Raw genomic sequence first — 13,259 nt, 5'->3', positions numbered from 1 at the left:
TGAGGTTTTTAGGTGACCTTGTAAACAGCCCTGAGCCCACTTGTGGGGAGGGCGGGATACAAATGGAAGAAGATACGGGGCTTTTTTTGTAGAAAAAGCCCAGCAGGAACTCATTAGAATAATAGGCCACACCCAACAGCAGAAACCCATTAGCATATTAGGCCACACCCTAACAGTGCAGTTCATTAGCATATTAGGCCATACACCCATGCCTCCCTGATCCTTCAAGGGCCCCCCCGGCCCCCCTGCCTCAGAGTCGCTGGGGGGGGGTCGTCGCTCTCCAGGCCTTCCCTCTGTAGCCACGCACATGCAGAGGTTTTGGCTGTAGTGGGCGTGGCCAATTCTGAAGCCAGCCGGAACTCCGTTCCTGTGTGTTCCTGCTCAAAAATAGCCCTGAGAAGATAAATAAAATAAATAAAAATACATAATATTTAGATAGATAAGCCCTGACCTGGATGACCCCGGCTAGCCCGATCTCGTCAGCTCTTGGAAGCTAAAGCAGGGTTGGCCCTGGTCAGTCCTGGGAGAGGAGACCAAGCCCAGGGTGCCGACACAGAGGCAGGCAACGACAGGACACCTCTGAGTGTTTCTTGCCTTGAAAGCCCTAAATTGGCTGTGGCTCGAATGCAAATTAAAAAGAGACCGAGCAAGAGAATGGAGACATGGGGAAATCAAGAGAAGGCCTTTAACCAGAATATATATTCATATAAACCAGGATATATACCTGGATTTCAGTAAAGCTGCATGCCAAGCGGATGCTCTATCACTGAGCCACAGCCCCTCCTCAAACTCTATTGCACCGTTCATTGGACGTCCCATCCTGTTTATTGTACTTGACTGACACTATGGAATCCGCCTTGAATCTCAAGGAGAAAGGCAGGCTATAAGTAATCTAAATGAATGAATGAATACATAAATAAAATGAATCAAGGTGATTTTTGCCAATCCCCCCCATTGTGGCAGAACTCTGATTCAACAGTGTCCTAAGCAATGCTCCCTCTAAGCTGTGGAGTCTTGTGAGCAAAAATTCTACTTTGTGAGCTACTGGCATTGAAGTTGTGAGTGAGCAATTTGGCTGCTGCATAAATTAGTTTGCTCTGGAGCCATCCTTCCTGAGCTAAGACAAAAATGTGTGAGCTGGAGGCTAAAATACTGTGAGCTAGCTCATGCTAACTCAGCTTAGAGGGAACACCGGTCCTAAGTTATAATGGGGGGGGGGAATCCTGTGAACTGTAACTGCTGATCACCTAACACGGATCAATAAAGTTAGGATTCCCCTACAACTGAACCACATTTTCCCCGCCATCTAATGTTTCAGCCAAGTTTCACACCACAGGCATTCCTATACACCAACCACCCTTATAGTTTTACTCCTGTGTGGATTCTCTGGTGTTTACGGAAACCAGAAAAACTACAGAAACTTTTTTCACACTCGGCGCATTCATATGGTTTCTCTCCTGTGTGGGTTCTCTGGTGCCCAATGAGGGAGGCCCTCTGGCTGAAACTTTTGTCACAGTCTGTGCATTTATGCGGCTTCTCTCGCGTGTGGATTGACTCGTGTCTTAGAAGGTCCGAGGGCTGAGAGAACCATTTCCCACACTGCGAGCACTGGTACGGCTTCTCTCCTGTGTGTAGCTTCTTATGTCGGACTAGGTTTGGAGCATAACCAAACCGTTTCCCGCATTTCAAGCACTCATACGGTTTCTCTCCTGTGTGGGCTCGCCTGTGCGTAATAAGTGACTGTTTATCACAGAAGCTTTTGCCGCAGTCTGAACACTGGTGCGGTCTCTCTCCCGTGTGGGTTCTCTCATGAATGAGAAGGGATCCTTTCCAACTGAAGTTTTTGCCACATTCCGAGCATGTGTACGGTTTCTCCCCTGTGTGTGTTCTTTTGTGCATAATGAGGGATTTCTTATCACACAAGTGTTTGCCACACTCTGAGCACTGATACGGCTTTTCCCCTGAGTGCAGTTTTTTGTGCCTTGCCAGGTTCGGGGCATAGCCAAACCGTTTCCCGCACTCGGAACATTCAAACGGTTTCTCTCCCGTGTGGGCTCTCTGGTGAGTGCTGAGGGAATTTTTGTCACAGAACCCTTTGCCGCAATCTGCACAGGTGTGTGATTTCTCTCCTGTGTGGGATCGCTTGTGTCTCCAAAGGACAGAGCGCTGTGAGAAGCTTTTCCCACACTGCGAGCAACTGTACGGTTTCTCCCCCGTGTGTATCATCTGATGCTTTCTGAGGCATGAGGGGTCACTGAAGCTTTTCCCACACTCAGAGCAGCCGTACAATCTGTTTCCCATGTTGGCCTTTTCACAATTGACAATGTGTATTCTTTGACCGAGTCTCTGCTCACAATCCAAACATTCGTGTGATTCCTGTCCCATGTGGGTTGTCAGGTGCATAATAAGGTGAGATGTGTTAGCGAAGTTTTCCCCACAATGTGTGCATGTGGGCAGCTTCTCTTTACTCGGTGTTTCCTCAGCTACTATGAGTTGTGGTTGACTCTTCTGGATCTCCTCTTGGAAGGCAGTTTTACAGATGCCTCTCTCAGCATCCCTGCAAAGAAAGTTCTGTTTTGTCATCTTCCTCACACGGCTACCCTGGGGACTTTCTGAGCCCTGCCGAATACCAGACTTTTCAGCCGCTTGGGAAAAAGTCCCTTTGGGTCTTCCAAGGAACATTTTACTGATCTCCCCTTGCTCAGGTTGTTCCAGCCGAAAGGTCCTCTTCCACAAATGTTCATCAGCTCCTGGCACAGAAAAAACATATGAGTCATACAAGACAGAACCTTTAAAGAGCTCAGGCTGTGGTATCTCCAGTAGGTGATGTGAAAGACCTCTGCCTGAGACCCTGGAGAGCCACTGCTGGTCTGAGTAGACAGTACTGACTTTGATGGACCAAGAGGTCTGATTTCAGTGTAAGGCAGCTTCATGTGTAGCCAATAAAGTGAAGTGCATCTCTTTTAAAAAAAATCTTATTTTTTAAAATATATCAATATATGATCCTGCCTTATGCCAAGTCAGGTAAGGAGGGATTTCCCTATTGCTGGTGATAATTTAACTCAAGATGCCAAGGATGGAACCTGAAATGTCTGCATGCAAAGGAAGTACTCAACCCTCTGAACTAGGGTCTCTTTCCTACTGAGCTCCTTAAAAGCTTTGTAATTCTGTTGAAAATATTTATACACTGATTTTTAAAGATGAATCCTCTCAGCTGCTTACAATATTAAAATATCAATGAGAGTACATAACATCCTGGGCTCACTAGACAGAGAGTTCCACCAGGTAGGGGCCATGGCTGAAAAGGCCCTGTTCCTAGTAAGATAGCCAGATCACTTTCAGCCCAGGGATCACTGGTTGTCATTGGCTGAGCATAGAGCTCTTTGGGGGATGTACCAGGAGAGGCTGTCCCACAGATGTGCTGGCCCCAGACCATTTAGGGCTTTAAAGGTCAGTACAATACTGGCAGGCAGATCTTCGCGAAGCAACACCATCTTATCTGCAAAAACCTCACAAAAGCCTCGCAGCTAACATCCAATTCACTAACATTTTGGGTCCTCTCAGTTAAGGAGGTTAGTAATCTATTTATTCTAAAGCAGAAGAAGAAGCGATTGGATTTATACCCCACCATTCACCCAGAGTCTCAGAGTGGCTTACAAACTCTCCCTTCCCCTCCCCACAACAGACACCCTGTGAGGTAGGTGGGGCTGAGAAAGCTCTGACTATGGCTTGCCCAAGGTCATCCAGCAGCTGCAAGTGGAGGAGTGGGGAATCAAACCTGGTTCTCCCACATTAGAGTCCGTGCACTTAACCACTACACCAAACTGGCTCTCTAAACAATTGTACCGGGAGTGAGCTTGTGGATGTGATGGAGGCTGCACAGAATTCCTTCTCTGCGGTCTTCACCGCCACCTCATAGGCTTTCATAAGCATCCTATAAGATGTTCTTGCTGCTTCATCATAAGATCATCTCCAAACTCACGCTAGCCCTCTCAGCTTCTGGTTCATCCAGGGGCAGAGAGGACGTTGGGGTGTGTGTGGCAATTTCGTCAATGGCTTCAGAGAAACAGAGATTCTAGTCTATCAGCTCATCTAATGAGTCACCAGGGGGCATCGGATCCCAGGGAGCATTCTGGAACCCAAATGGGCCCATAAGTCTCTGCGGGCCAGCCTAAATCAGCTTGTCCCCTATGCAGGTGGGGGATGGGATGCTCAAATGGGCCTTCAGGGCAACATGATCTGACCATGATGCGTCTTCTTTAGTTATCCGATCTACATCAACTCCTGCACCAAAGATCAGATCCGATGTGTGGCCTGATTGGTGTGAGAGACCTGATACAATCTGGGAGAATCCCAGCGTTGCCATGGAGAACACCAGGTCCTTGGTTTGTGTCGCTGCGACCTTGTCAGCATGGGCGCTGAAGTCTCCCAAGACAAGACTGTTGGTCTTAAAGGTGCCACTGGTCTCAAACTTTGTTCTGCTACTTCAAACCAACACAGCTACTCACCTGAAAGTTTTATTCAGACAGGGATCAGAGAGTCAGTGGGGTGTAGCAGTCAAGAGTGTTGAACTAGGATCTGGGAGATCTGGGTTCGAATCCCTACTCTGCTATGGAAGCTTGCTGGGGGATCTGGGGCCAGTTGCACAGGCTTAGCCTCACTTACCTCTCAGGGTTGTCGTGAGGACAAAACAGCGGAGAACAATCTAACCTGCTTTGGATCCCCACTGAGGAGAAAGGTGGGTATAAATGAAGTAAAAAAAAAAATCACACCTCATTAAAAGCCCAAATAAAAAACAACTCTCACCTAGTTCTTAAAAGCCATAACAGATGGCACTAGGCGGATAGACAAGGAGGAGTTCCTCAGATGGGGTGTTCAGGAAGGCCCCATACGTGGTAGACAGCCACCTTGCCTCCCAAGATGGGGGACCCCAAACCAGGACCCCTAATGCGAATCGTAACAATTGGGTATGGGAGCAGGTGATCACTTCAGATACTCTGGCCACAGGTGGTTTAGGATTCAGGCCCTAACTCTTACCCAGAATTCTCTCCTCCACATCACCCTCTGGCTTGGTTTCCATGGAGAACTGTGTCTTCATGACATCAGACAGATCCTGCTCAGATTTAGGGGAATGAACAGTCACTTCCTCCACAGGCCCCAGTATCTGAAACACAAAGGAAAAAGAGTCCTCAGGCGCAGTCGGGACTGGATTGCCTGCTCCATTCCCCAAAGGCAGGGCCTGTAATGATAATATTTACAAAGCCCTTTTGAACATTCAAAACATGTAATATTTGTTGGAGTGATCATGCGTTGACATTGGGAGGCCCTACATCATTCTAAGTGTGTATAAGCGTTATGTCCTTGAATAGGATGCCTCTCTTTGTCTTCACCTGGGAGCTGCCCTCTGACTCCTCCTCTCCCTCTCTTCACATGGCCTTCCATGGAGACAGATGTCTCTGCAGGTCTCTCTTGTAGAGACAAGGCCCTCATACTCCCACGCACATGATGCTGGACAAACTGGCCATTCGTGATAGGAAAAGTACCCTTTAGATTAGCTTTCTCCCTCTCTTTTTGACGGCAACCTGAATGTGAACTGAATCTACTTGAATAAATGTAAATTTGCCTTTATTGCAATATACTTCTTGGGGGATTATTTACTGCACGCAGTGTCAAGCTTCTATGACTGTGCAAAAACTCAGCTATGTTAACTAAATTTCCCAGCAATCTTACATTAGGAAACCTTGGAACGAGCCAACAAGATGGGCTGTTGTGGCTGAATATTTCAGCTGTTATTCAGCAGATCAGAGGCTGATGTTTAACTATGATCACTTACAACCGGGTTGCTTACCTAAGATAAAATTAATTAATTACCATTTCCAGAAATCTTACATTTAAGGACATAAGAAGAGCCTTGCTAGATGAGACCACTGGTCCATCTAGTCCAGCCTCCCGTCTCACACAGTGGCCAACCAGTTCCTCTGGGCATAGAGGCTGAGGCCTTCGCCTGATGTTGCCTCCTGGCTCTGGGATTCAGAAGTTTAGTACCTCTGAATGTGGAGGTTCCCCTCAGCCACCATAGCTGGTAGCCACTGATAGACAAGGATTTATGAATCCATGAATCTATCTAATCCCCTTTTAAAGAACAACAAAAGGAGCTAGAAACTTCCATAAAATAAATGAAAGCTGACAATTCAGAGAACCTTACACACAGATCAGTATAACATTACATAACATTAAAATGCTTTTACAATATGTAATGACTGATTTACCCCACCCCACCCCAAAAAAACCTGACAAAGCCCCCCAGTGGTGCTCCAGGGAGGGATGGCCATTGCAAGGGACTGGGGCAGGGAAAATGCAGGAAGACTAGGGCTGCTAAACCCTGGTGGAGACAGGGTATCAGCCATCCTCAAGGCCCTGTTGCCTGTTGCTGCTGGAAGCAGGAGGAGGAGCAAAAGTAAAAAGAAAAATAAGGCCTCATCTACTTATAGGAAGTTCTTCCATAGATTTCCTGGCAATTCCTAGAGCTACTCAGAAGTGATAAAGGGTAGCTCTAGGAATTGCCAGAAACTGTATGGTAAGAACTGGTTTTACCATAGCGTTTCCAGTAATTTCTAGATTCCTTGTCTGTCCCCCCTGGGCATGGCTCAGTGGTTAAACATCAGCTTGGCATGCAGAAGGACTCAGGTTCAATCCCCGACATCTCCTGTTAACATGATCAAGTAGTTGGTGACATGAAAGACCTCCCTCTGAGTCCCTGGAGAGCCACTGCCAGTCTGAGTAGACAATACTGGCCTTGATGGACCAAGGGTCTGATTCAGTATAAGGCAGCTTCATGTGTTCATGTGAAAACCAAATACACACATCATCTCAATTCATTATGAGAACCAAGAATGGAACCTCCATGTACAGTGGCAATATACCTTTGCCCTACCAGACACTGAGGGCCAAGAATGGGGGGTTGGTACCCTCATACCTTGCCTGTAGGCTTTTTGGCTAGTCACCTCCTGAAACGAGATGTTGGGTAGAGGAATCTTTATAGCAATCCCACAGGTCTTTTCTTCCAAGCGCCCAAAAGGCTGGGCCAAGTAATTTTCTCCCTTACCCCACTCCTTTCTGAAGAGGACCCAAACATCAGGGAGGGGCTGAGGCTCAGTGGTAGGACATCTGCTAGGCATGCAGACGGTCCCAGGCCCAATCCCTGGCATCTCCAGTTAAAAGAACTGGCCAGTAGATGATGTGAAAGACCTCTGCCTGAGGCCCTGGAGAGCTGCTGCCTGTCTGAGTAGTCAATATTGACTTTAACGGACCAAGGGTCTGATTAATTATAAGGCAGCTTCCTATTTGTTCAATAGGGTTACCAGCTGCTGATCAGCTGGCCGACAGGGAAGACTTATCAGGAAAAAGAGGAAGGCCCAGACCATGTCTTTGCACAGGAAGTGACATAATCATGTCAGTAATGTCGGGGTGATGCTCTGGTATTTGGGCACAAACTCTATGGTAGAAGCTGTTTTTACCATAGAGTTTTTGCCCAAATACCTGTGTTGCTCAGATGTCACTGGCATGATGATATCATTTCCTGTGCAATTCCAGTGACATGGCCTGGGCTTTCCTCTTTCTCCTGGTAAGTCTCCCTCACCCCCTGCCGGTTGGCAGGAGAGAGAAAATGGCTGCTTTGAAGGGGGGACTCTGTGCATTAGGACCTCTTGAGATTGCTCCTCTCCCTAAACCGCGGCCTCCCCAGACCCCACCCCCAAAATCTCCAGGTATTTCCCAACACTAGTCAGGCAACCCCCACTTTCCTACATTCGCAACACAATGGCCATCCTTTCCCCCTCAGGACCTCTCTCACCTCCTCCTCCTGTTTTTCATCTTCTTCCTGCCTTAGCAAGAAACCCTCGACCAGGGCCACCGCCTGGGTGCAGGTCTCTGGATTACATTCCCTGACCCAGCTCTGCGTTTCCTGGGGCAAGATAACCACAAATTGCTCGAGGATCAGGAGCTCCAGAATTCTCTCCTTGGTGTGCTGCTCAGGCTTCAGCCACTGATGGCAAAGCTCCCGGAGCTGCCCACAGACCTCTCGGGGACTCTCCATCTCCTGGTAGCGGAACTGCCTGAACCGCTGGCGTTGCGTCTCCAGGTTGCCCTCTTCCTCTTCCAAAATCTCTCCCTTCACTTCCACAGAAGAAATGAGGCCTTCTTGGGCTTCTTCAGGGAGTCCTGGTAAAATTTGGGCTGCAGGCGCTCCTTTAAGCCGTCGTTTGGCACAAGTTACTCCCTTGAAAGATACCAGGAAGTCCTGGGTGTCCTCCTCCGACCAGGCCGGAGCTGACTGGTGGCACTCTCGTCCCGAGTGTGGAAGCTGCATAGTCTTCAGGAACTCCCGCCACTGGGATTCCCACTGCTGCAGCCCCCCCTCTTGCTTGATGGGCTGTGGGGCAGACCCAGGCAGAAACTCCTGGATGGTTCCCACCTGGGCAACATGAGGGTCCTTTCCTTCTACTTTCAGTGACTCCTCTGATTTGGGCCCTGAAGAGACCCGGCCCTCCATTTTTTATTCCTAGCAGCAGCTTCTGGATTAGAAAAGAAATCCCAATTAAAAGAGAAACAAGGGCTCCAGTCACACGGGCAGGAAAATGCGGGGGGGAAGCGTAGCTGTTAGCCCCGGGGCAAAATAAGGCGCGGTTGCGCGATCAGACGTCTCCTGGAGGTCCCGTAAAGGTCCCGTGTATAGGGGGGAGGTGCCGATCACATGACCATGCGGCAAAGAAGCGGCTGAAACGGACTACATGTCCCAGAAGGGCACTCGGTGGGAGAAGGGAGAAAGGGACGTGGCCAAGGGGTGGGGAAGAAGGAGCTTGAGTCCTGACAATGAAACCGAAAGGCAAGTCTCCCGGAGGGGGGGGGGTCGCTGCTCTGGGCGACTCTGAGCTGCCTTCTGTGCGGCTCCTGGGGACGGTTGGACAAGCGGTTGCCTCTTCACCTTCCTCCAGGGCAAACGGGTTTTTCCCCCTGTACACTGAAGTATGCGCATGCTCCGTTGGGTGCTTGTGCGCATCCATGGAGACTTGGGGGGGGAAAGCTTTTTGCGAGGGGACATGGGCGGGCGCCGGAAGCCACCAGAAACGCGATCAGATGCCTGCCCTTGCCCCGCGGTTTCCGGAAACTAGTACCTCCGAGGTACTAGTTTTTTGCTGCGCGTCTTCGGCGGGAAGCCTCGGGTGACCCACGGGAGCGCTACGCTTCCCAGATGTGCCGGTGAGATAACGCCCGGAAAATCCACCTATCTTCCATCTCTGTAGTGTGGCTAATGTTCCAAGACTACTTTTAATATATATGTATTATAGCTCTTTTAAGACATTTGTTGTAAATTCAGAGGTGAGGGGCCTGTGGCTGCTAAGGCCAGGGCCTGCATTGTTGTGAAATAGGGTTTCCAGGTACCCCCGTCCACCAGTGGAGGATGGGGGGAGGTAAAGTTGCCAGATCTAGGTTGAGAAACCCCTGGAAATTTGGGCATGGAGCCTGAGGAGGACAGGGACCTCAGTGGGGTACACTACCACAGAATGTCAGGAACCAAAAGCTTGAGCGACTAGAAAATAAAATAAAATATAAATATGTATTACACAGTGCACAGAATCTTAGTATTAAAAATGTCCCACACAGGATACCACTAAACACTCCGGTCATAATATACAGCAACAAGGTGAAGTTGCACTTCCAACAACAAAGAATCAAAACAATGGCAACACGTGTATTTTAACCAAAGGACCCAAAGAACATGTTTCAGCCCAAAGGAACTTCTTTAGACACAAAACTGTAACAATGTCATTATAAAATATAGAACATTTTTTCAGGTGTGGTTGGTAGTGTATGAGTTCTGAAATTAATAAAAGATACTGATGTAATAAAATCATATACTGCCTTATCTCAAAAAGAATGTTTTTAAAAAATATATTCATACAGAATGGTAGCTACTTACACTAAAAAAGTGAAGCTCCTAGCAATGGTCTTCTTAAGTCAATTCTGTATATACTGAGGAGCCTTCAGTCCATTGGAACCACCATTCTATAAATGAAATCAATGGCATAACATGAATGCATAGCTGGATTAAAATATTAAGTAACATTGCATATGCTCCAATAAAAGTATTTCTAGAAGTTTGCACATACAGTTCTGTTCTGGGCCATAATTCAGTTCCCAGAGTGTGTTCATGTGTGAAACAGATGCCAGATGTTAAAAGAAGGTGTAATATAGGTGCAATCCTAACCAATTATGCAATGCAGCTTCAAATGTTAGAAGGGAGGGCTAGAGAAGGGAAGGGAGGGGAGGGGAAAACATAGAAGGAGGGGGAGGGAGAGAGGGGTATCTAACTGTCTGAATGGTCGAAGATGGTGGTGGGGGAATTGTATATAACATTATGGGTGATGAAACATAAAGAGCATATAAAAAACCAGAACTAACATAACCAGTCAATCTCTTCATTTAATCCATGTGGCGACAGGGTGCCCAAAGTGGAAATCCAGAAAGTTTCTTTTCAGTAGAAGCTGGTGTGGAGGAGCTGAAACTTGTTTTTTTTTTTCTTTTGGCTTTTTCTAGTACAATACCAGAGACTCCACCCTCTAAAGCATTGATTTTCTCCAGGGGTACTGATCTCTGTAGTCTGGGGATGAGTCGTAATTCCAGGGGGCCCCTTAGGTCCCACCTGGAGCCTGGCTTCCCTATTTTCAAGCCTTGATTAGGAACTGAATTCCCTGTTACCTTTCCTACCTGGCACTGTTGTGGCATCAGTTAAGAATGGTTTTAAGGGCTCAGGCTTTTCAGAGGGCTGTGGTGGGAAGTACCGTCAAGTCCCATCTAACATACGGCAAGTCCCAACTAACATATGGTTTTCAAGACAAGAGGTTATGCCAATAAAAGTTATTGGAATTGGAATTTCAAGGCAAGAGAGGAACAGAGGTGGCTTGCCACTGCCTGCCTCTGCATATCAACTTTGGGCTTCCTGGGTGGTTTCCCATCCAAGTACTAACCATGGCCAACCCGGCTTAGATTCCAAGATCAGACTAGCCTGAGGCACCCAGGGCATGGCAAGTGGTTAGCTGACCGAATTAATTAATTAATTGGACTATCCCTGTTGCATTATTTTAAATGTACCCTGGCCTGAGTCGCCGCAAGAAAGGTAGACTAGAAATGAAGCACACAAATAAATATTTGCTGTCAACCCTGACCAGCACTGCTGATTTGCTTGTTCTCCCCATCTCCGTTTTATCCTCACAACGACACCCCCCCGTGAGGCCAAGAAAGAGGGTGACCTGGGGAGCTTCCGTGGCAGAGCGGGGTGTGTGTGTGTGTGTGGAGGAGGGGAGAATCATGTTCTGAGCCACTTTGCGTTCCTTTCAGGCAGAAAAAGCAGGGTATAAATACCTAGGATAAAATTAATCAATTAAAATTTCCAGAAATCTTACATATAAGAATATAAAAAGGGCCTTGCTAGATGAGACCAGTGGTCCATTGAGTCCAGCATCCTGTCTCACACAGTAGCCACCCAGTTCCTCTGGAGGGCCAACAACAGGCCATAGAGGCCGAGGCCTTCCCCTGAGGTTGCCTCTTGGCACTGGGAGTCAGAGGTTCACTGCCTCTGATTGTGGAGGTTCCCTTTAGTCACCATGGCCGGTAGACTTATTCTCCATTAATCATTTCTAACCGCTAGCAGGGGTCCTTTCGTAGAAAAGAGGTGCAGGAGCTCATTAGCATAACTTATTTGCATATGCCACACCCCCTGTCATCACCAGAAGCGTGTCAGAAGGCAACACCCACCGCTCAGGCTCCACTGGACTGTTTTGGATTGCTAGCTTTTTTTTTGGGGGGGACGTGCAAATTTGTCCTTGCAGAGGAGGGAGAGCTTGTACCTGAATAAAACTTGGTCTTAAAGGCGCCACTGGAGTGTTTTGGACCGGGGGGCAGGGGGGGGCTCTCCAACTTACCTGGCTGCTTCTTGCTCTGACTGAGGGCTGTGGGAGCAGGGGGTGGGGCTTGTTGCATGTGCCCACCCCTTGGGCTCTTTACTGCCAGAGCTCCGCTCGTGTGCGCTCCGGCAGGAAATGACCCCTGACCACTAGTATGAGAAACGGGGGGGAGGGGGGAATCATGCCACCCAAGTCAGTCAACAGAACCAAAATCAAACGGGCCTGAATGAAGCCTCATCTGGCACTGTCAGGGTTCGACAGTCAGATCACACCACACAGCGCTTCACAAGAAGAATTCTGTTTATTGGTAGTTCATAACTATGACACGTGAACTTCTTTTGTCAGGAATGGCCCAAAGCAGCAGGGCACCCTGAATTACACTAGTTTCAAAACACTCCCGTTACAAGCAGAAGCCAATAAGCGCTGTGCGCGTGCGCGCAGAAAAGAGAGCGGGTAAAACAGAGCCCTTTGTTCCCAGCTAGTCAGGAGCAGCTGGAATACCCAAGGTCAGAAAAGCAAAAGCAGTTAACAATCCAGACAGCAGACATCGTTAGTGTACCAGGCAGAGGAGAGGAGGATCTCCCCCCCCACCACATATTCCAAAGAATGGCAGTGTTAACTGACAGGCACTTGAAAGATTGAACACTTCTTGGCCTCTATCCTGGGGACACATGCGCACACACACCAGAAAGGCCCAAAAACAAAGAACAACCTATTTAAAATTCGTTTCAGACGGCAGCCATGCCAGGTCTCCAGCAGAACAGTTAAACTCGAGTCCAGGAGCAAGTTAGAGGCCAAGAAGATTTCCAGGGTAGAAGCTTTTGAGAGCCCATTCCTAGTTGTGTCTGCCGAAGGGGGCATTGACTCTCAAAATATTCTACCCTGAAAATAAGAACATAAGAACATAAGAGACGCCAATGTTGGATCAGGCCAAAGGCCCATCCAGTCCAACACTGTGTCACACAGTGGCCAAAAGTAGCAGGTGCCATCAGGAGGTCCACCAGTGGGGCCAGGACATTAGGAGCCCTCCCACTGTTGATCCCCCCCAAGCACCAAGAAGACAGAGCATCACTTGCCCCAGAGCCCCTATCTATACCTTGTGGCTAATAGCCACTGATGGACCTCTGCTCCATATGCCTATCTAATTCCCTCTTGAAGCCGTCCATGCTTGTAGCCGCCACCACTTCCTGTGGCAGTGAATTCCAAGTGTTAATCACTCTTTGGGTGAAGAAGTACTTCCTTTTATCCATTCTAACTAGGGTTACCAAATGTGCCCGGGGGGCGGGTAACCCCCCG

At 48.3% G+C, this 13,259-nt stretch overlaps 1 protein-coding gene across 1 annotated transcript; it reads right to left on the bottom strand.

Annotated features, from left to right (window-relative positions):
• Positions 1 to 1,359: 1,359 nt before the first annotated feature.
• Positions 1,360 to 8,551, bottom strand: LOC107115587 (zinc finger protein 2-like). Its single transcript, XM_015417329.1, has 3 exons — positions 7,853 to 8,551; positions 5,038 to 5,164; positions 1,360 to 2,750 (listed from the first exon to the last, which is right to left on the bottom strand). The coding sequence occupies exons 1-3, from the start codon at positions 8,549 to 8,551 to the stop codon at positions 1,360 to 1,362; spliced, it is 2,217 nt and encodes a 738-aa protein (XP_015272815.1).
• Between the last annotated feature and the right edge of the window lie 4,708 nt (positions 8,552 to 13,259).

Source organism: Gekko japonicus, unplaced genomic scaffold (genome assembly GCF_001447785.1).
Source record: "Gekko japonicus isolate JY-2015 unplaced genomic scaffold, Gekko_japonicus_V1.1 scaffold2083, whole genome shotgun sequence".
Classification (NCBI taxonomy): domain Eukaryota; kingdom Metazoa; phylum Chordata; class Lepidosauria; order Squamata; family Gekkonidae; genus Gekko; species Gekko japonicus.
Note: the sequence above shows the minus strand (reverse complement) of the source record. Positions and strands in the feature narration are given on the sequence as shown.